Consider the following 24,207-nt stretch of genomic DNA (forward strand, 5'->3'; position numbering starts at 1 on the left):
GCAGGCGGAGGAGATAGTGGAGGTGCACGACCCGATCGTGAATATCCTTGGAGCAGATGCCCCATCGAGGGTGGCGTTACCTCTGATCCGCACGATCCAAACGAATGCGGATACGATATGGCAAACTCCTGCCTCCATTCCACCCACAGCGAGAGGGGTGGAAAGAAAATACTTTGTCCCGTCTAAGGACTATGGGTACTTGTATACCCACCCCCAACCGTGTTCACTGGTGGTGGAATCAGTGAATGCACGAGAGCGCCACGGCCAGCAGGCTGCAGCGCCTAAATCAAAAGAGGCTAAGCGGCTCGATCTGTTTGGCCGTAAGGTTTACTCAGCCGGAGGGCTACAACTTAGAGCGGCGAACCAACAGGCGCTACTGAGCCGCTACAATTTCAACTCCTGGAACTCTATGGGGAAGTTTAAGGAGTTGATTCCCCAAGAGTCCAGGGAAGAGTTTGGAGCCATGGTAGAGGAGGGCAAGAAGGTGGCTCGGACCTCCTTGCAGGCCTCCTTGGACATTGCAGACTCAGCGGCGAGGACCCTGGCTTCGGGTATCGCTATGCGCAGGATCTCCTGGCTTCAGGTTTCGGGTTTGCCTCCGGAGCTGCAGCAAACCCTACAAGATCTGCCTTTTGAGGGTCATGGATTGTTCTCAGATAAGACGGACTCTCGCCTGCAGAGCCTCAAGGACTCGAGAACGATCATGCGCTCCCTGGGGATGCATGTTGTGGGCCCCCAGCGCAGGCCATTTAGGCCGCAGCCCCAGCGCTTCTACCCCCCCCCGCCTCGTCAGAGACAGGACTCGGCCCGGAGGCGAGGGCGAGGTGGTAGAAGAAGGTGGACCGGCCCTCAACCCGGCCAGAACCAGGGGCCACCTAGACCACCTTCAGGCCCCAGGCAGAACTTTTGAAGGTGCGGTCGAGGACGGCGCCCCAGTCATCCCCCAGGATCCAGCCCCCTCCTTTCGGGATCGCCTCTCCCACTTCCACCGTGCTTGGTCCCTTATAACTTCAGACCGTTGGGTCCTTCGCACGGTGGAGAGGGGATACGCTATCCAGTTTTCTTCAATCCCCCCCTCCTCCCCCCCTTCCCCGTCCCTCTTCAGGGACCCTTCTCACGAGCAACTTCTTATACAGGAAGTTTCTACGCTCCTCGCTATGGGGGCCATAGAGGAGGTTCCAGTGGAATTAAGGGGCAGGGGATTTTATTCCCGTTACTTCCTTATTCCCAAGTCCAAAGGAGGTCTGCGACCCATCTTGGACTTGCGCGGACTCAACAAATTCGTAGTAAAGTTGAAGTTCCGCATGGTCTCTCTGGGGGCCATTATCCCTTCCCTCGATCCTGGAGACTGGTTCGCCGCCCTCGACATGAAAGACGCATACTTTCACATTGCTATTTACCCGCCTCACAGACGCTTCCTGCGATTCGTGGTAAACAGGGTGCACTACCAATTTGCAGTCCTTCCCTTCGGCCTATCCTCGGCCCCACGGGTGTTCACGAAATGTATGGCTGTCGTGGCAGCGTACCTTCGTCGGCAAGGGATACAGGTGTTCCCGTACCTAGACGACTGGCTGGTACGCGGTCGCACCAAAGAACAAGTTCGCGATCACGTCCACATAATAGTGCACACATTCAACAGGTTGGGTATCCTACTCAACAAGGACAAATCCACTCTAGAACCTACCCAGAGAATAGAATTCATCGGTGCGGTTCTAGACTCCAGACGTGCACAAGCCATCCTGCCAGACAACCGCTTTGGCACCATCACGAGCCTCATTCAAGGACTCAAGGCCTTCCCAACTACCACGGTGAGGTCGTGCCTTACCCTGCTGGGTCACATGGCTTCTTGCACGTACGTAACCAGGCATGCCAGACTTCGGCTTCGCCCACTACAGACCTGGGTGTCATCAATATACCGCCCACATCGGGACAGCCTGAATATGGTGGTCACAATCCCGAATTCGGTCCTGACCTCCCTCACATGGTGGCTAGATCACAATGTGGTTTGCGAAGGGATGCCGTTTCACGCCCCACAACCCTCTCTGCACCTGGTCACAGACGCTTCATCTCTGGGTTGGGGCGCCCATCTCAACGAGCACCATACCCAGGGCCTGTGGACTGCACCCCAGCTAGCCCTGCACATCAATGTTCGGGAACTGATGGCGGTGCGCCTGGCGTGCCAGGCATTTCTCAATCTCCTGCGTGGTCGCTGTGTGTTAGTTCTCATCGACAACACCACGGCCATGTTTTACATCAACAAGCAGGGAGGAGCACGTTCATCAATTCTATGCCAAGAGGCCATTCGCCTGTGGGACTTCTGCATCGCCCACTCAATCCTTCTCACGGCATCGTTCCTCCCTGGAGTCCAGAACACTTTAGCGGACCGACTCAGCAGGTCCTTTCAAACACACGAGTGGTCTATCCGTCCGGACATCATACATTCCGTTTTCCAGAAGTGGGGGTTTCCCCAGATAGACCTGTTTGCATCTCGAGACAACAGGAAGTGCCACGTGTTCTGCTCCCTGCAAGGTCGAGCTCCGGGCTCCCTCTCGGATGCGTTTCTCCTTCCCTGGAAGGACCACCTATTTTATGCCTTCCCTCCGTTTCCTCTGGTCCACAAGGTACTGCTCAAATTGCGCAGAGACCAGGCACAGGTGATTCTGATCGCCCCAGCGTGGCCGAGACAACATTGGTACACCACGCTGTTGGAACTCTCGGTTCGGACACCGATCCCGCTTCCATTATGCCCGGATCTCATCTCTCAGGACCACGGCCGCCTGCGGCACCCCGACCTGCAATCACTCCACCTCACGGCGTGGCTGCTCCATGGTTCACCCAGGCAGAGCAGCAGTGCTCGCACTCTGTCCAACAGATTCTGCTGAGCAGTAGGAAGCCCTCAACACGGACCACATACTTGGGCAAGTGGAAGCGGTTCTCCTGTTGGTGCGAACAACGAGACACGTCCCCGTTACAGGCACCTATCCCTCTCATTTTGGAATATCTCCTCTCCCTAAAACAGCAAGGGTTGGCGATATCTTCAATTAGAGTTCACCTGGCCGCTATATCGGCCTTTCACCCAGGGGAACTCGCGTCCTCGGTATTCTCTAACCCGATGGTCGTTAGATTCCTCAAGGGCTTAGACCGGATGTACCCACAACAACGTCAGCCCGTTCCGACGTGGGACCTCAACCTGGTTCTCTCCAAGCTCACAGGTCCTCCATTCGAGCCACTGGCCACCTGTTCACTTCTGTACCTATCCTGGAAGACAGCCTTCCTCGTAGCCATCACCTCAGCAAGGCGCGTTTCTGAACTCAGGGCGCTTACATCCGAGCCCCCTTACACAGTTTTCCATAAGGATAAAGTGCAGCTTCGTCCACATCCTGCCTTTCTCCCTAAGGTGGTTTCTCCTTTTCATGTCAACCAGGATATATTTCTCCCGGTCTTTCATCCTAAACCACATGCTACTCGCCAGGATCAACGTTTGCATTCTCTGGACGTACGCAGGGCCCTGGCCTTCTATATTGACCGCACAAGGCACTTTAGAAAGACGACGCAACTCTTCGTTGCAGTGGCCGACCGAATGAAAGGCTCACCGGTCTCATCACAGCGCCTATCCTCCTGGATTACGTCTTGCATCCGGACTTGCTATGACCTGGCAGGTGTCTCAGCACCGCACCTCACCGCTCACTCCACGAGGGCCCAAGCTTCCTCGACTGCTTTCCTGGCGCAAGTTCCGATCCAGGACATTTGTAGAGCGGCGGTTTGGTCATCAGTCCACACGTTTACAGCTCACTATGCACTAGTGCAGCAGTCCAGGGACGATGCTGCTTTCGGATCAGCGGTTTTGCACACAGCAATGTCTCACTCCGACCCCACCACCTAAGTTGGGCTTGGGAGTCACCTAATGGAATGGATATGAGCAAGCACTCGAAGAAGAAAAGACGGTTACTCACCGTTGTAACTGTTGTTCTTCGAGATGTGTTGCTCATATCCATTCCAAACCCGCCCCCCGTCCCCACTGTCGGAGTAGCCGGCAAGAAGGAACTGAGGGGGCGCCGGGTCGGCTGGGGTATATATTCAGCGCCATGAAGGCGCCACTCTAGGGGGCTCCACAGCCGACCCGCCGGTGTTGCTAGGGTAAAAATCTTCCGACGAACGTGCACGCGGCGCGCACACACCTAATGGAATGGATATGAGCAACACATCTCGAAGAACAACAGTTACAACGGTGAGTAACCGTCTTTTCCCCTGGCCAGTTGCAATATAAGGGGAAAGGGGGGGACCCAGACCCACCCGCTACTCTGAGTCCCGACCCAGGGACCCTCTAGCTGCAGCCTCCCTGTCCTCCTTCTCTCCCCTCGCTTGCTGTCCACTCTCCCTGGGTCACTTCCCCTCTGACCCTTTTCACCCTTTAGGCCCTTCCCTCAAGACCTGCAGCCTGGCAGGTGGCGGGCTGGAGTTCCCTTCAGCTCCCCCAAGCCTGCCCAGCACTGCACTGTCCCAGGTGCTGGTCTCCTAGCTCAAGAGACAGATCTTCCCTGTTAGAGGTCTGGGAGAGACTGACTGCTCTGCTCCTGGGCAGCCCTTATACAGGGCTGAGCTCGGCCCCGATTTGCCGCCTCCTGCCCAGCCCTGATTGGCTCCCTAACAGGCCCTCCCTGATTGGCTGCCACTTTGCAAAGCCTCTCTGGCCTGTCTTAGCCCACTTTCACAGGGAGGTGGGGCACTCGCCCCACCACAATGACATTTAAGATCAATGTTGATCCCATCTCCTCTAATCCCTACTCACTCCCATCTCCTCACAATTTAAAGTATTGCCAAGCTGCAGCCTTGTATACTGCAAGCACAGAGTAAAAACAAGTCCTGGTAATAGTAATGATAAGTTACATCCATGCATCCAACAGGGAATAGATCCCTTAATGATTTCCTCACAGTATAGCTGTATGCTTTCAGTGACTTGAAACAAAGGTCTGATTGTTAGAATTATTGTCAAACAAGATCTTAAAACCCTGGAGAAATGTACAATTTTGCTACAGTGCATGTTTTTTCTCTTTTAATGTAAATGAGGTTTGTTTGCGCTGTCTGTGCATGTTACTCCAAGAAAATGCTCTCATTTCATCAGTTTAAATAAGCTTCATGGAACCAGTTAACTCATTGTCTGTTTGTCCCTGTTTTAAATTTCTAATCGTGGTTTAGCACATGTTAATTAACATGTTTTAACTAACACGTTTGTAAATTTCAATGTGGACAGGATGCCAAGACCTGTGGCTAGTCATGCTTAAACATATGACAGCCTCACTCTGCCTGTGGAGTGCTGTGCTGTGCTGAGCACGTGAAGCATAGTCCCTCGTGCCCTCAGCCTGCCTCCTACGCTATGGATGATTACACTGCTTCTTCACCAACAGATTTCTTCCACAGCCCTTTACTGCCCTTGTATGAAAGGGCAGAATGGGGATGAGAATCCAACCATGGAAATTTCCGGTTCTATAGTTTGGTAGCACTGTGTATATTATTATTTCTAGTCATTGTATATAATAATAATGCTTTAAACAAAACTCTCAAAGTACTTCACTCACTTGATTTTTTCACGACATCCTGTGCAGCTGGTGATGAACCCTCAGTGAAAACTTAGATGGAGAGAATGGTAGATAAGTATTATTATAACCTTTTTTCATGTAGGTCAAGTGATTTGTCCAGGATCACATAGCAAGCCAGAGGTAGAGATCCGAAGTCCTCACTCTCTCAGGGCAAGTCCATAGTGCAATCATGAGTTGTATACCTAATCTCGGATACTATGTGTCAGCATGGGCTTCAGTGTGGGCTATATAAACCCACCCAGAAAATTGGGTAATTATTTGGGTGGGGCACTGAAATCAGTGCTGCTGCAGCTTCAATGCTCCAGTGCCCGAGCTAGATAAAGTATGTTTACACTGCATTTATGGGGTGTGGTTGCAGCTCATGTACACATACTCAAACTAGCTTTAATCTATCTCCTAGTCTATCTAACTGGAACCCCTTGACTCCAGATGTTACTTTGTCTTTATTTTCTTAGCTACTTCAATAAATGTTCATTATTTTTTAAAAGTCCCTGTCACGGGATTGCTGGCCCCTTTAAGAGAAATCGGGGCTAAAGCTATCCTAGAAGAGCTAATTTAAAGGGAATGAGTTTATCTAGGCAGTTAGTTGAATAACGAACACCTGAGCCTGATAAAAGGTCGCCAGGGCTCAGTTGCAGAAAGATGCTCACAGAGAGAAGCTCTCATAAGGGAGAGGAGCTCCCAGAGACCAAGGAGGAGGCAGTGCAACCCATGAGCCCAAGGGAAGAGACTTCATTTCCATTTAATAAAATAGAACCCCATCAGGGGAAATGTCTTACATCCCTTCAGATTATGTAGAATTCTTAAGGGGCCCTGAGAGAAAGAAAAGTGAGGTAGATAGTGCCTGCAGTACTAGCTCAGCAAAGATGTGCTACAGTGCAGGCACAACTTGTGACAAGTGGTACCAGAAATGGGATTCTGAGATCATCTCCCATCAAGGAGGGATGACTGAGTGGCACAGGGCAGACACCTTCCTTGGCTGTGAGATTTTGATCCTCCCACGTCAGCATATGGAGGGGCAGCCACAGCTGTTGGAGTTCAGCTCCATTTGGGGGGGGGGGATGTCTGAGCAGCCTCAGAGGCCTGTGAAGGAGGTTCCACAATGGTAAAGAGTCAATTGTCATCGACACCAAAAGGGAAGAAGGCACAGGGCTCAACCAACTCTATGTTTTGACTATGAGGAAGTGGGGCAGGCAGGACGGGTTTGCCCCTGTAAAAACAATGATTGTAAAGCAGTCCTGGTGGTACTGAGCACCAGAGGAACGGGGGAGACCCAAGATGTCAAAGACACCCTGCCAGAAACTGCTGGCTATTGTGAAGTCTGAACAAAAGACAGTGGGGACCCAGTTTTGGTGCAAGAAAGTGTGATGCCCCAGGAACAGTCTGTCTTGGTTGCGGGGAGAATGGTCACATAGAAAGATGTGGCCCTGCAAAAAATTTTGACTTCAGGTAGATGCACTTTAATTATGAGGAAGATAGATCCTACAAGACTAGGTGAATATGGAGTAGTCCAGGAAATCAGCCTGGGCATGTAAAATTAAAGGTAGGAGGATGGCTATGGGTTTCAAGCTTCCCATTGGTTAGGGTAGATACCCTCACGCTTCTCTCAGCCCCAGAGATGAGAGTTTGGGGATCTGGAATTATTTGGTAAAGGAACCAGATCAGACTGAGGAACCAGAATGGGTTCCACTCAAAAGAAGGGTTCAACCAGCTAACCTGGGGGACAACAGGATTATGGCATTGAGCAAGCCAGAAGAAAGACTCCAGGGATCTGAAGGTCCAAGGAAATGCTGGCAACAAGAGCTATGATGTAACTGTAAAACAATCTAAAAGCTGCAGGCCTCGATGGAAGCCTTCTATCAGGAGTTGGATGGCTGGGCAAAGATTCATGAGGCCCAAATCAAAGAAATTAGGTGGAAATACCCCCAGGCTATGGAGGGTCTGAATACACAGCTAGAATGAACTAGGCAAATAGAAGCAGACCTTGAAAGGGAAAAGCTGGCATGGGAGAGTGAACGTAAAAGGCTGACCAATGAGATTAAGATGCCTCTCCCTGGTAAAAGAAATACTTTGTTCTCATGGAAGGAAGTGACCGAACCACAAGTCAGTTTGAAAAGTGGCTCTGGACAGCCAAATCAATTGGAGAACAAGTCATTTAAGCCAGAAGATAAATTGGGAGACCTGGGAGCCCACATGCAGATGACACAAGAGTCACTGCAGGAAGAAACCACCAGAAACCAAGTCTCATTACCCCAGTGGAAGAGAGAGAGGATGAAAAGAAATATTTAAAGGAACAGATGTGTGGAGGAGCTAAATTAAACCTTGCGAAAGAAGTCTCCAACCTAAAAGATAGACATTTCCTCTCCAGACCAAGCAGTTATTCCAATTTTTCCTGTCTGTCACAGGGACAAAGGGGAAGTACTGAAATAGAAGCGAGCGAGAGACTGTTTTACTGGTTACCTGAGCTGTTCAGTTTTGTCAACAACACCAAACATTGCATCTTTTGTTATTTAAGAATAGCTCAAACAGTAAAATGACTAACACTGTCATAAATATTCTTGGGATGGATATTCCATTTGTTAGGCTATTTTTCTTGCCCTTTCATATTTTGACCCAGCTGACTAATGCTACTGGAGGCTGGGCTCTAACCTACCAAGCCCTTTCAGAACTGTAAAGAGTTCTATGTTTTAGGAATTGATATCGCTCTGGGTCTTCATTGAAGACCCATTCTGTAATCTCTGTTAGCATCTACACACCATTTTCCTTTGACCCCCAGTATTAGGTCACTGCACCATTCTGAGCTGACCAGCTGCCACACATTTCCCAGATTACAGGTTTTGGGAGGGTCACTCTCCCATATTATGGATAAACATAGTGGTATTTGAGACTAAAACAAGAGTTTCTGTGGGACCAGAAGAGTTTCTGTGCCACATGAAATAGTTGCCTATAGTGCATCGTTGCCTTAAATTCAGTTTGAGCCTTGAAACTCAGTTTGATCTACTCCCATTTCCCATCCCTTCTCTACCCCAGAAAATATTTTATCCACAGAACAGGGCACCCTTCCTTCTCCTGGAAAGAGATCTCCAAGTTTGGTTTACTGCAAAGGGCTATCTCCCTCAAGTGTCACCATGATGTTGTGTGACATTTTAAAAAGTGTTCTCAAAATGATTTACAGTTATTTTAAATTGATTATAATCGGTTCCATGCTATGACTGAAGAGTTTGAATTCATTGCAGTACACAAGCAACCCCACTGCTCCTGCCCGTGAATGAGAGCTGCACAGTGGATCTGAAGATTACCAGAAAATTAGCAATGGACATCTTCAAAAGCTTGACAGCAGGGGAGATGCTAAAGAGGTGTTAGCTGATGTATCTGTTTATATTTTTATTAATGGAATAATTTATTATGCACCCATCGCTGCACAGGTCATGCATGTAGATTCCAAACACAATACCAACTACTGCAAAACTAGACCACCCTCATAACACAAATCCTCTGCCAGTCAGCAGAATCCCCTTCCCCAGCTGGCAGCATATCCCTTAGCAATCCATTCCCCAGCTAGCTAAAACACCAGTGGAGGTTGATGACATCTGAAAGAGCAGAGACAAAACTACCATCTCAAAGTGTGCTTGCAGATGATTTGCAGCAGCAGGCAATAATTACAGTGTCTGCGCCGCAAAAGAACAAAGGCAAACTTCTTACTTTCCCCTGCCAAGAAGCCTCCACTGTAAAATGACAGGCTGAACAGATGTATCCCACACTGCATTCTAGGGAAGGCCAGGAGATGGAGAATCCTTCAACATATTGGTATTCACAGCTCTACAACAGGCTCCAGAGAGCAGGGTGATTATATTGCCCTAAATGGAATCCTGACTAAGATCCTATATACTCTCAGTGGAAAACAGACCAACTCAGCTTTTCTTTCTAGTGGGCTCTACTGAAATTGAGTTAGTTTCGGTCCCATAGTTACATATTAGTGAGAGGCTAAGCTGGCTCTGCATCTGACAAGCTGATTCTTAACAGGCAGGGTCAGGTAAGGAAGGGCTGTGTGAAGCAGTAAAATTAACAAGATGGGCAGAGTTGCTGAGCTAGGTTGGGAGAACTTGCAAATGAGTTTTCGTGCTCATGAACATCCTTCCCTTTTCTCTTCCACTCACAGGGCCTATCAGGCTTACTGCAGCCCTAGACTCGTAGGGACAACTGCAGCATTTCTGTCCGGGGTTGGGAGAAAAGTCAGGATCAGGTCTTTGATATGGCTTAGCAATTCAAACATACTTAATACATTTGAGGGATGTTAGGGATCCAAATTGTGTGCATGTTTCTCTCCATAACGCCTGATTGCCCTTGAAGGTAAATCTTCAAAATGAGTTGTTCTGTCACTGGGCATGTGACCTCTTTCAGGTCCTCTACAGAGGCCCAACCATTATTCCTCCATAGAGTCCAGGAGGAACTTCACATGTGCAGTAACTCACAGATGTCCTCCTCAAGGGAGTCGTGATTGTGTGTTTGGGCCTGCCTAGCAGCTACAGCTGCGATTTGCAAAGGTGCCTTTGAACACCACCTACATGGCAGAATCTACAGAGAGTTTCTTATGAGGAATTTCACTTTGTCATATCTGGTGATGCCATGAGAACAGTCTTGCTGATACTACTGTACGGTGGCAGGTCCTGTCCCAGCTGGAAATAAAAAGCTGGGTAAGCTTCCTGGAACATTTCAAAATTTCAATAATGAGTTCAGGTATAACACTAAAATTAGGCTGAAGTCTGGGGCGAGAAATTCTTACTTCATATATTAAGGCCAAGATTTGCATTTTTGGCTAGAGGTTTTGAGTGCCTCTGTTGTGAGACCCCGTGAAGAAGGCCTGATTTGCAGAAAGCACTGGGCACCCACCCTCAGAATATTAGTTCCCTTTAGGGTTTCCCCAATTGGCCACCCAAAAATTGAGCACCCCAAATCATAGTTACTTGGGGAGATTTAGGCCAAACTTTATTTGCCCATCCCCACTTCAGAGAACAGCCACCTACGTCTCTGCGCACCCCGACTTGTGTAGGAGTTTAACAGTTCCTTAGGAATGCTGTGAACCACATATGAAATCCAAATTTAATTCAGCCATTAGGAGGCATAAAATTGGTATATGTGAATTACACTGAAAACTCAACTCACTTTTCTGAAAAGCAGGCCAGAAACTAACCTGACTGCTAAAGGAATACTGTCAAGAAGAAAATTAAATTTTTACCAGAAAATTGTGTGCCAGCTACAGTTACAAGATTACTAGAACTAAAATCAGCCCTCTGTTTCATTTGCACATTTGTTAGCACTTTATATATAGTCAGTGTCACTCTTTCCCTGTATAGTCCGGTATATAGATCTGTACGGGCAGTGTCTTGGAGCCCCATTGACTGTGTGTGAGTGAAGGGGTCCCCAGCACAGAACCAATTGCCTGATCAGAGCCCAAGCTTGTTTGCCTGTTGCACAGAAGAGACAAACATCAACAGAACAGAAAACACCTTCCAGCACATCATTTTTAATGTGCTAGATGAGTTGCTGCATTTTTTCTATATATGTATAATTTTTTCAAAAATGTAATTGGTAGTGTCCCTTTTAAGTATTTAAGAAAGTAAATATTTTTTTCAGTTTAGGTATAAAGTAAAGGTACATGATTAGCAATCTACAGGTTAAAATCATTTGAGAGGTTTAATGGGCCCATGGAAAGAACAACAAACCATTAAAGAGATGAATTGCCTGAATTATGGTCCTCTGATATCAGATGTTCTGCAATAGTGATATTGTCTAAATACCAAGTTGGTTGTATACTGTAAGCAAAGGCATGTGTCATACACGTTCAATTAAACTGAATAGTTTTTAGCTGTAAAACTAACATTATTCTCTCCCAATAATACTCTGAATTTTCTGGCTGCTTTTCTATATTATAGTAGAGCTACAGATTCCACAACCCAAAACACATGCCAGTGATTTATCAAGTGATTAAACTACACTTTAAATATAATACTCTTTTCCCTAGGAACTAAAAAAAGAAAAGTTTTAGAACCTTGGATATGGCCCAATTAATCAGCACTGTATTGATTTTCCAATAATGTCCTAAATTAAGATTTATTTTCTTGTTTTGCATGAGACTCCTAAATTGTTTCATTTATAAAATGGGCTGTGTTTGCCTCTTTCAGGAAAGCTTATTAAGTTGCTAATTACTTGCCTTATTGGAAGATTATTTTGCTCATATTAAGTTAAAAAAAATGTATCTTCACTTTCCACCCTTACTCAGTTTAATGTGGCTAATTTCTACATGATAAATTGCACATTTTGAGTGAATTCTGCATGCATGACTGGGATTTTTTGCTTTGCATCTGGGCCTCTTCTTTGGGGTGTGGTGCATTTGTGAAAGATACCAGAGTCTTCAGCCTGAATGTCAGAGGTCATGCAAACTTAGGTCTCAATTCAGAAAAGTGAGGTCTCAATTCAGAATTGCTATTCTCAATACAGCCCAAGCACATGCTTAACTTTAAGCATATGCTGAAGTCCTAAGTGAATGGGACTTAAACAGGTGGTTAAAGTTAAGCATGTGCTTAAGTGCACTTCTGACTAGCAATAGATTTAAACATGTATTTGAGCCCCATTAGGATCCAACATTGGGAAAACTGTGGGATTCGTATAGTTTTTTGGGGGGCTGCGTAGTTAAGCCTAAATGGTTGGCACTCCATAACATCAACAACCATCCTGGATATCCGAGAAAGCTGACTCCAAAGCCTGGGTAAGTAGGGAAAGAGAGAGGAAACTTAACATCACAGTGAAAATAGATTCAATTGGCAACTGGATTAAACAGGGCAACTGGATTTTAGGGGCTTCCTCTCTCCCTTCAAGGACTAGTGATGATATGATTTTGCAAGTGCCATTTTCCAAACAGAAATCACATTTGATCTGAAGAGGTGGTTGTGCTTATTTGTATATAGTGCCTTTCATCCTGAAGGATCCCAAAGCTCTGGGAAGCGAGAACTGTGTTCTGGTTTATCTTGCGTGGCAATGAAATGGGAAAAGATGGCATAGGAAAGTCTTTCCTTCTTATATCAGGGGATAGTCGTGTTAGTCTGTAGCCACAAAAACAACAAGGAGTCCAGTGGCATCTTAAAGACTAACAGATTTATTTGGGCATAAGCTTTCGTGGGTAAAAAAACCTCACTTCTTCAGATGCAAGGAAGAAGTGAGGTTTTTTTACCCACGAAAGCTTATGCCCAAATAAATCTGTTAGTCTTTAAGGTGCCACCGGAATCCTTGTTGTTTTTCCTTCTTATGTAGCTACACAAAGGGCAAATAGGATCACGGGTTGAGATTTTTAAAGTCCACTAAGGGATCTAGCAACACAAACTCCTATAGGTGAATCACTGAATCAGCTTTGAGAGTCTCAACTTTGGTGTTGCTTCTCCCTGTGGCAATTGCTGCTTCTCGGCATGCAGGGAGGCATTGTGTGCGTCTCTGCTCTCCAAAGCAGGGCTGGGGTGGGTCCAGTAATCAGGAATAAGAGCCACTGAGATAAGTCAGGTGGGTTACCTAGGTTGTTAGCCTAGTGAATGTATTTTGTACTTTCCTGATAACACACCCAGCCCTAGTCCTTTGGAGATTGATGGAATAACTTATCCAAACTGGGCTCAATTGCTGTGTAAATTGTACTGCTTCAAACAAATGATGACGAGAGAGTGTGTTATGTGTCTTTGATTTTTAGTTGCATTCATGGCAGCAGGCACCAGGAAATGGAAGCAAAGGGAAATATATACATGAAGAGAAGCATTTACATTTGATCTTCTTTTTGTTTTGTTTTCTCAGGAAAATAAAGGAAAGTTTAGAGTGCTTCCCTGTCAAACTCAATAACCTGATCCATACGCTCGCACAAATGTTAGCCACGGGCTTTGCCAAGTCTACAGCTTCACAGAGTGTTCCTCGGGAATCCAACATGCTGGATGCAGAGAGGTCAATTGCCCGAGCAACCATTTTAGGGTTCAGCAAAAAGCCTGACTCTGTATGTATTTTGCTCTCCGCTTGCCCTCCTTTCGCTTGATCTTTAACTACTCTTCCTTTAGCTTACATGCTCTCCTGCCTCGGTTATATAAAATGTGCTTATGCCACAATGAAAGGATCATGGAATGAGCAGCGGTGCCATAAGCAATGAGATTCTGGAGGGAAATAAAACCAGGCAGAGAGCTATTAGTGGGGAGCCATTAAGGAGAACGGTTCCTGCCCTATAGTGAAAAATAAATCAAGAGCTAATTATAACACCCATAAGGAAAGCACAGTACAAAATTAGGAAGCTCGATAGAAACTGCTGTATGCTGCTTGAATGGAGCATTATTAGTTTTCTCACTCAGTGGTGATATTTCAGTGTTAGAACTGCATCCCATCCAGACAAGTTCCTTTTTATACAGCTACGCCTATAAATTACAAATTGCATTATCAGGCACTTTGGAGCTACATTACAGAAAGGTTTTTCTTTGTTGAAATTTTCCTGTAGTTCTGCATGTGCCTTTTTGGCATCAGCCTCTCTCTAATCATTTCTGTTTTTTCCCCAATGCAGCTATATTTAGTCCAGGTGGTGCAAACCTGCCAGGTGGTCACCTTTGTGGAAAAATCATTCGAACAATTTTCAAAACTTCACAGCCATCTACAGAAGCAATTTCCATCACATACCCTCCCAGAGTAAGACAGCACATTAGTCCTCATTATTCTCCTATTAAATGGTTCTCGCTAAGTACAAGCAAAAATGTGAAGAATATGTGGTTGTTATATTTGCTAGCAACACAAATTCTGCCTAGAAGGCACTCGAAGCTTTCATGTCTGTCATAGGATCTAGGGAAAATTGATCATAGTCTGTTGTGGCAGCCTAACTTTGCTATATTCTAGTTATCCACAGCCACATGTGATGTATACTTTTTTCACCCATTACACCTCTACCTCGATATAATGCTGTCCTCGGGAGCCAAAAAATCTTACCGCGTTATAGGTGAAACTGCGTTATATTGAACTTGCTTTGATCCACCGGAGAGTGCAGCCCCGCCCCCCGGGAGCACTGCTTTACCGCGTTATATCCAAATTCATGTTATATCGGGGTAGAGGTGTATTTTCAAGGCAGATTTATTTCTGGAAGTGGGATGATTTAGCAACAAATGGCTGAGTTTTTCTTTTTGGAGAATGCGTGTGCATGGGGGAGTAGAGGAGGCGTTAGGGCCTGATCTTTTTTTTTTTCTTTCTTAAGTGAAGGATAGAACTGTCATTGACTTCACTGGGGGCATGATTGGGGCTTAAATCAGCTTTCTTTACATCAGCTACTGTGCAAAATTGTTAGCAAAAATACTCTATTATAGCAACACAGGTGTTTACATGCTGGGTCAGATCAAGATCAGTCTAATCCAGTATCCTGTTCCTGACAGTGGCCAGTTGTGTAACAACCCTGAAGCAGATAGCTGAGGGATTATCTCCCTCCTCACTCCCCACATTAGGTCTCCTCGTAGCCTCTAACAGAGAATGCCTTGAGCCCTGAAGCATGAAGTTCAACATCTCTTCCAAAAATTGTATTATGATAATTCTGGGTATTCTTAATATCTATATACATGTCCAATCTTGTTTGGAATCTCACTAAGTTCTTGCCCTCAATGACTTCCTGTTGCCAATGAATTCCACAGATTAATTATGTGCTGTGTGGAAAAGTGTGTCCTTTACCATGACCATGGATTCTGGACATGTCAGTAACATCACATATATCGTTACTCACCAATATTGACACCACTGAAAGCAAAGCAGTCATTCCTTTATCGGTCATGCTAACCCATCCAATGGAATTCCCTTCTCTCTTCAATGTCAGCTGAAGGAAAAGCAAATACTTGACCACACAAATGAGTAGTTTATTTGATCCTAAATACTGGCAAACTCAGACTCAGATGGGCTTGAAAAATACAAAAGTCTCTGGTGTTTGAACTGAAGTAAATGGGCCAAAGTCATCATGGTTTTGACTGGGGATGGGCAACAACCACAAATTTTATATCCAAATTCTGTCTTCCCCCAAAATGTGAAACAGGTTAATTCTAGAGAAAGGTGAAGGAAAGATTAGTTTCTCATTACTCAGATCTGGAGTTTTGATTGGCAGATTATAATTTGAAGGCTAGTTGCAATATTCTAATTGGGATCTGAATATCTCCAAAGTTCGAGGGTGTTTGAATCAGGGTTTCCATTTGACCCCATTCATAGTTCTAACTATTGAATTATAAAATAAAATTGCAAAAAGCAGCTATTTCTATCAGTGTTCTTCATGAGCACAGACATTTGAAAGGGGGAAAAGGAGTTTTTAAAATTATATAAATCTATCCAAATCTGTAATGTGACTTTTAAAAATATTAGTAGCTATTATTCATGTAAAAAAAATTTTAAATATAATTTTAAAAGTGCTTGCAAGGCTTTTAAATTACCAGGATGTGTTTTCCAGAAACCTCAAAAAGTCAATACCTCATTCTAAACCTGTTTAAGAGCTACATAACTTTGCTATCAAAATTCAGTCGCAGCAATAACTTGTCACCACATGGTCTTGTCCCAGGAGTGAATTCTCTTGACAATTTTTCTTTAAAATGTTCTTTTAAGTTAAACAGCATTTTTAAAAACGGATGTTTTCCAGTTTGAGGATCTTTGTGTATTCCAGCTTTGATTTTAATAAATAAAAAGACAAATTATTTCCTTACTATGGTCTTATCATTGGAACTGCTATACCAGATCAGAACATTAGTCTGTCTATGTGGTGCACACCTCCAGCATTGGCCAGTGCCATATGTTTCAGAGGAAGGAAAAAGGCCTGTTCCATAATGTACCTACAATATCAGTTTGAAGCTGTATGATTAAAAAACAAAATGACTGATTTTTAACTTTGAAAAGAATTTTCCCATGAATATTGTTACGAACACTAAAAATGGTATAGGTCCAGATTTCCAAGATGATGATTAATAGATTGTATGGAAGAAAAAATACAGCCTAGGCCTGATTTTCAGATGCGCTGAGTACTTGCTACACCAGTGAATAATGAATGATGATTAACGGGAGGTGAGTTCTCAGCATCTCTGAAAATCATTCCTTTAGTGTTTAAACATGTTCTGCAACCCCTATTTGTAAGTCAGACCACAGCACTTCCAAAGAAGCACTTATATTCTGTCACTTTATCTACAGAGGATTTTAATTTTTTTTTTAACAAGGATGACAAAAAAGGCAGTTTGCACACAAAACCACATATTTTATAAAACAAAGATGTCACTTAGCCACAAAGTTTGGAAGCAGATCTGAATTTCCATGAAGTTCCAGGGTGTTCAGGTCTGCAGTTTTTGTTTATTTGCCTATTAGAAAGCTGGAGGTCAGCTCCAAAGTTCAGATCCAAATTTTCATCAACCTCAAGTGGATTCAGAGCTGGGATTTTAGTTTCAGCTCTACACACAATTCAACAAAAGCAAGGTATTTTAAAGAAAGACTGAACACCAAGGAGGTCACAAGGCTACCCCTATGCTTTACTTGAGGTTTGAAAACCATGACCATTAATTCTTGCCTTGCCTCCTCCCTCAGCCATTCAGTTAAAGTCAATGAGAGTTACAGCTGCATTCCTGAGGCCTCAATGTGGCCTCTGGGTTTTGGGGATAGAGTATTGAACTGGATGTCAGGAAACATGGCTTCTGTTCTTATCTATGCTGTTGATATGCTGTGTGACCTTGGGCAAGTCACTTTACCTCCCACTCTTTGTCCATCTTGTCTATTACAATGCCTCGCACAGTAGAGTCTTGATCTTGGTTGGGACCTCTATATGCTACTATAATACAAATAATTATAACCAAAATGGTGGAAGTACGTTATTTTGCCACTGTCTCTTTAGTTCTTCACCTACTAACAGCAGACAGATCGCTTACTTGAATTTTGTGCAGAATTTTATGAGGCAGAAATTGCTTCAGGATATTTCATATCATTAAGAACTATCCTGAAATCAAATCAATGATTTTTTTTTTCATTTTTCCCCTTCCTCAAATGTATATGTTCAAGGGAGAACTTTACTTAAGCAAATAAAAATGTAGGTGTGATAATTGGATATATGGACTGTAAACTAGATGCTTGCAGGAAGTGAGAAAAAGCTCCTTAACAGGCACATTTTAAACTAGGCTGGACAAAGCACTTACGAAGATTGTGAGATCTATCCATCAATAAGCTTCCATCTGTAAAGTCTCTCAGTCTTTGAAAAAGTGTTTTACTGCTAGTTGCAATATCTACAATAGGCTTTCAATATCAACTTAATCAATGTATCCTTCATATAATGACCTTCTGTAGCAAACAAACCTTTTGAAAAATCTAGCAATCGTTACATAGAGATGTAATTAGGTTTAACTTAAGTCATTCAGTTTTTCACTAGATGAGAATGTCATTTGCCTGCATAGATTTTTACAACCAGCTGGTCTGCAGAGCTAGCCAGTGTTTCTCTGTACAGCTGCAAACTACAACTCAATGTGTTGTAATCTGGCTGGCCTTTTAAAAGCTAGTGGCAGCTTTTCGTTGAGCTCTGGAATTGGGTACAGCCTGTTCAAAGTAAGGATCTGACCAGCAGGCTCTCAAAAGTCTGTCCAAGTGTCATTTCACTGTGTTGGACTGCTGGCTGGCTCTCTACTCATCAGGTGTCTCCTGAGAGGATAAACAGGGTTATACTGGAAAAAGGAGAATGTAAATGAGTCATTGTTAAATGCCTGGAGTGGTGATGAGAAATTTAATACAATCAAATTGAAACGTCCACTGTTGTAAATCGTGTAGACGAGAGGATACAAAGCATAATATTAGTTTAACAATCTCATCTTAATATTAGTAATCCATATCTCAAAACCTTCACATGCAATTTAGACCAGATAGCTCTTCTGAGACGCACAATACACTCCCTCAGCTTGAGAGAGAAATAGTCCTTCCAGTTCAAGGTTAATGTAACGCAATAAGGTGCACTGTTAGAAAGCTAACCTTCTGGCTGATCGAGCCATGCTTTCCCTGTAAAGAAGGGAGAGGAATGTAATGATTTAAATGTAGCTTTTATAATACACTTAAGTAGGGTGACCAGCTGTCCCGACTTTATAGGGACAGTCCTGATATTTGGGGCTTTTTTTTTTAATATAGGCTCCTATTACCCCCCATCCCCTGTCCTGATTTTTCACACTTGCTATCTGGTCACCCTACACATAAGTGAAAAAAATATTTAAAATATTAGGTATCTTCAATAGCTATAAAATTTGAAGTTTGCACAGGATCACAACGTAGAAAATTACCAGATTGTTTTTTAATTATTAAACCAAAGTAAAATTAATATTAATAAAATCCAATCAAAGAGCATTATTATCTATTGTGTTTTCATATACTACTTGTTTTATGGTAGCACCTACAGGCCACAGTGGGGATCAGGGATCCATTGTGATAGGCCCTGTACAAAGACATTATATGAGACAAAACCTTTTTTGAAGAGCTTACAATCTAAATAGACAGAAGAGATGGGGGTTGGAGACAAGGCAGGAAGCAAAGCTACTGATGAGAGGCTGCAAGATTTCGTTAATACTTTTTTGTCATTCATTATTATTAGAAATAGTAGTATTTTATTACAGTAGGCCTAGAGCCATCAGCTGACATCAGTGCTAGGCACTGTACAGTCACAAAGACAGTCCTTTCCCTGAAGCACTTAGAGCCAGACTTTTAAAGGTATATAAGCATCTAAAGATGCAAATAGGTGCCTATTAGGTGCCCTAAATACCTTTAAAAATCTGGCCTTTTCAATGAAATCGACAGACAAAGGATGGGATGGGAAAGAGAGACACAAAGCTGAAGCATCTTGCTGAAGGTCACACAAGAAGTCATTAACAGAACCTCGGTCTCCAGAGTCCAATTCTAGTGCCCCACCCTCTGGACCACAGTCCCTCTCCTTAAATAAAAATAATAATTAAAACAAAATCTTAAAGATGTCCTGCTGTTCTTATGTAACATAGAGTAAACAATATAATATTTTTTTCAGAAGAAACAATTTGCAGGAGAAATAAAATGTCTACATGTTCTCTGTTTCAGGTTTCCGCACTGGTGGCATTTACCTTTTACAGATCTTGAACACAAAAGAATGAAAGACTTAAATCTCTATGTGAAGCAGTTATTGAATGGATCCAGCAACCTGTCTAATGTACGTGATCATTTTCCATATAATAGCTTATATTGTTTTTAGCACCTTTCTGCCAAACAAATCCCAAAGCTGTCTACAGCCTATATAAAATGACAACTCCAGACACTGCCACACCCATTTCTGAGGCGGAACAATGATATAATTTAACAGGACTAACCACCCACAGACAACAAAGCGATTGAAAAATAATTTATTAGAGCTGGCTGGGAATTTTTTGACAGAATGTTTTCCATCAAAAATGGTGATTCAGGGAAACCAAATCTTTTTGGATTAGTTGCAACAATTTCCTGATTTCAGAATTATTTTTTGGGGAGGGGGAGTTTTGAAATTGTGAAAACATCCCATTTCAACATTTCCTAAACAAAAGGTTCTGTTTTTTTGGTTCAAAATGACTTTTCATTTAAAAATTTAAGTTAATAGAAAAAAAAAGAATTTTAAAAGGTCAAAATCAAAACAGAATGTTTCAAAACTATCAAAATGAAACACTGAAATTATCTAACAGAAATATGTTTCTGATTTTAGGGTCACAAAAATTTTGAGATTTTGACTTTTCATCTGATTTGGAATGGACAATTTTTTTAAAATCTTGAAAATTTTTGCTGCACAGGAAAACTCACCCGGCACAATAATTTATGCAGCTGTGCCCACACAGTAGAAATGTAAGAAGAAAGGGAAATTAGCCAGGTGAAATAACAATCAGAGCTTGTTTTCTTTTTAATAATAATGCATAATCCTGGATTGGAGATCAGCGGTAGATAGGAACTGTCAGTAGATTTCCAAAGATAGCTAACATCCACATGATAAAGCAACACTCAGGCTTGGAGAGGAGACTTCATACTCCAGGTCAGTTCAGTCCTTGGCCTCTCTACTAAGATTGTCAGTAAAAATTCAGAGTTTTTGGGTTAGCTTTTATGTGATGTATAGTCCCTGCCCTACAATGCAATGGGATTAAGACCACCAGTTTTTCACATGAGCTCTTTTTGGTCATTAGTGATCTTAGGATGTTTCAGGCTAGTGACTTAGAAGTGAAAGTCTCTGTGTCTTAATTGTGCTCTAGGCCTACCTCAGATAGACTGGCTTTCAATTTGGACCAGGCACTATAGTGCAAAAACTATCATATAGTCTACACTAGGGAAATTAAACTGGTAGAAGCCACTTGAATATTTGCAGAGACAATCTGTACCTGCCAATAGTGGCGGTGAGGGGGGGAAGGGCAGAGTGAGGGCAGCGGCTTCAGCAGATGTTAGTGAGCATGCGTAGTACAAGCCAAGCAGCTGCATGCCCTCACACACACACACATCGCCTCTGAATATTTGTAAAATCCTTTGTGTCTGCACACAACCCCGCCCCCCAGAAATGGTCTAATAGCCAGTTAGAACACATTGCCGCTCATCTTGTTTAATAATTTATCTAATCCTCCCATTACCATCCCACAGAGCACTAGTGGCCTTGAGTCAGCTCCCAGAACGCACTGCTGCTGGGAGCTGAGTGGGAATTGCAGGGTAGGTACCCAGAGGACACTGTAAATTAAACTGTTTAGAACAGTGCTCTTGTGGATAGAGGACAAAACTTAAACCGTATAAACATGGTTAGTGTGGATGCACAATTTACCATTTACCAGTGATACACAGAGTTCAGTTCCAGTGCAGAAAAGAGCCAAGGAGAAGAGAGTTTAGGGACAACTATTAAAATGACAGAGAAACTAATCTTTAACAATAGAATATGTGCTGTAGTTAATGGAATACAAGACTCAGTGGGCCATATTAATGGAAGGAATAATAGGTGGATAGTTTTCATCTGTAAAATGTTACTGTATATTATCTTCCTACCCATTATGTGTCTAACCAGTAATTCTAGTGATCATCTTTATATAGTCACTGGTGTTCCAAAACCACTGAATTGGGATGTTTTACTTTAATGTAGCTCTCCTGCTGGGGGATGTTAGATATTCTGAACATACCAACATATTTAGATCAAGGAGACTGGTTCAGTGGGTAATTTTCTTTATATTAATGGCTGAGAGATCGATGTTTTTTAAATAGTATCAACTTTCCCTTTCCTCAGAGTGGATGTTTGGTTAAATTCCAAGCAGAAAGTATTTGTTAGGAGATTTTCTTGATAAAAAATGATTGTACTTACTTGCGTCTGTCTGTCTTCTCATCTCAGACAACTTTCCAGTCAAATCTGTCCTTTTTTTCATGCGACTAGAAAGCCTAGTCTAAGCCATATCTAATGATAGTGCTCTGTTCAAAAGTTACTTGTATTTTTATTATGCATTAGTAAAAATGTGTAGTAATAAATAATTAAGGAGTTTGTGAAGAATAAATGTTTGGTGTGTCTTGAAAGTGCAGATGCCTATAGAATGAAACTCTTTGTCTTTTACATCTATTGACTGGACAGTTTTTGTCCTACTGAATTGTGTTTTAGCCAGGTTGAGACCTAGGGCATGGGCTAAGGCTGTGGAGACCCAAAAAGTGGAAGAGATTTTAATTATAAATACCTCTGTCTACCATTTCTAAACTGATTATCTTGATTGCCTAGACATAAATTGTCACCTTGTGCAACTGTGAAAACTCTCGTTCTGCTTTTGCAGGAGGTACTGCAAACTCAGACTTATCATTATGTAACTAAAAAATCTAGAATTAAAGAGAATTGGACTACACTCAGCTATCTCACTGACTCATGTGAGTGCATGCTTTTCAGACCTTTCAGACTAAGTGCCTATTACTGAAACAGTGTTATGTTTAAGACTGGCCTTTTCTGTTAAATGATTTAACATGGCAGGGGGAGGGAATATACAGTATATTCACATACTGTGACAGGGTCTATAAACCCCACACTAGACTTGAAGGGGTTAAGGAGCAGTTCTTGGCCCAGATGACAGCACTCCCCTACACCTGCAGAACCTGATCCGACTGGAAGAGGAGTTTAAAAGGGAGCCAGACAGTTCAGATGGGAGGGCGAACATACCTACCCTGAGAGCTCCTGATCAAGGGTGCCGCAGAAGCCCTCTCTGCAAGGAAGGGGTTAGCATCTGATCCCAGCTGGGCTGAAGTTCAAGTTTTTGTTTGTTTTGTGTTGTTTTGCTGTCTTAAGTTAGAGTTTGAACGTTTGGGGAGAGGTGAATGGTAGGAAAGGGAGGCCGCCTCAAGGCACTCTAGGGCACTTGATATTGTTGTCTCTCATAGGACCCTGGGCTGGAGCTGGGTGGAGTGAGGGGGCCTGGGCTCCCCTACCAAGCACCTTGTTGAAGAAGGGCATAAACCTCCCTTCCACCCCTCCTCTCCAAATTAAGGAGAGGACAGAGGTGCTGAGAGCCTTGGGGAGAGGGCAAGCCACCTTCAGGAGTCCCCAGCTGGGCTGAAGACCCTTGGGACTCTATATAATTTCCCTACACATCCTTCCTCTGTATTGTAATTTTGCACCAATTATATCCTGGTTGGTTGGTTAGTTGCATATACTGGGGCAATAATCATGGATAAACGTGAGAACATGTTCAGAAATATTTGGACTCATGCAGTTTTGCCTTATTAAATGACAGCAGCCAAGTGGTGTCTTACTGTGGGAGAGCAATCCAGAAACTAGTTGAAACATCAAAACACAATAAACTGAAGGTTTGAAACATGGGAACAACAAAATTGCACATTATCTCAGTATAAATCAAATCTATGACATTCACAGACAGCCTTTATTTTTTATGCCCGCTGCTAACTCTAGCTGAGTGATGGGCTAAATGGAGGTTGCAGGTCCATAACAATCCAAAAGCCATAATATATAACATAAATTAGGGCTGTCACAGTGGCTCCTCGTTTTAATGCCATGCTGTAGGAGACTGTCCACTCCCTAAGGAGTCAAAACCCAATTAAGGGACCATTAATTGAGTCAGCTCTTGGGTCCTGTGTCAAGCAGCAACATGTCCGTTGTTGACTGAGGTGATTTTTTTCTGCGTAGTTTGAAGGGAGAAGTTGCAGCTGGCCCTGGCCTACAAAAAGCCTAACTTCAATTATGGAACTGAATATAAAGTAATGTTAATTTATCAGTCCTCAATATTTTGTATAAATAGGAAACTAGCAATCTATGTACCTGAGTGTGTGTGAGGGTTGGCTGTTTAGAATTCATAAATTTACTCAGCTGGGCATGGATTATTTTCTCATCTCTTGTTTAAAAAATATGTGGTGTTTATTTTGGTTTCCATATATTGGATTTACAGTGTGCTCATGCAGCTCACAGATTTTAGATTTCAGTTCCTATCCTGCCAAAATGTGTGTGTTTAATTAAACATACCTGATTTGTCCCATTGAGTTCATGCATAAAGGGTTTTGGTTTGTTTGGGGGGGCAGATGGGTTGGGTTTTCGAAAAATTCATAGAAAGCTCAATTAGCAAAACTACACTACCTT

At 43.4% G+C, this 24,207-nt stretch overlaps 1 protein-coding gene across 2 annotated transcripts in view; it reads left to right on the plus strand.

The window, feature by feature from the left end:
• The window catches only part of PIK3C2G (phosphatidylinositol-4-phosphate 3-kinase catalytic subunit type 2 gamma), a 305,535-nt gene that overhangs the window by 225,458 nt on the left and 55,870 nt on the right, over nucleotides 1–24,207 (plus strand). For both annotated transcript variants that reach the window (XM_065567969.1, XM_065567972.1), the window contains exons 27-29: nucleotides 13,431–13,623; nucleotides 14,176–14,297; nucleotides 19,701–19,809. In XM_065567969.1, coding sequence (XP_065424041.1) covers nucleotides 13,431–13,623; nucleotides 14,176–14,297; nucleotides 19,701–19,809 — 424 coding nt within the window. The remainder of the gene's footprint in view (nucleotides 1–13,430; nucleotides 13,624–14,175; nucleotides 14,298–19,700; nucleotides 19,810–24,207) is intronic.

The sequence above is a fragment of the Chrysemys picta genome, chromosome 1 (assembly GCF_011386835.1).
Source record: "Chrysemys picta bellii isolate R12L10 chromosome 1, ASM1138683v2, whole genome shotgun sequence".
NCBI lineage: Eukaryota > Metazoa > Chordata > Testudines > Emydidae > Chrysemys > Chrysemys picta.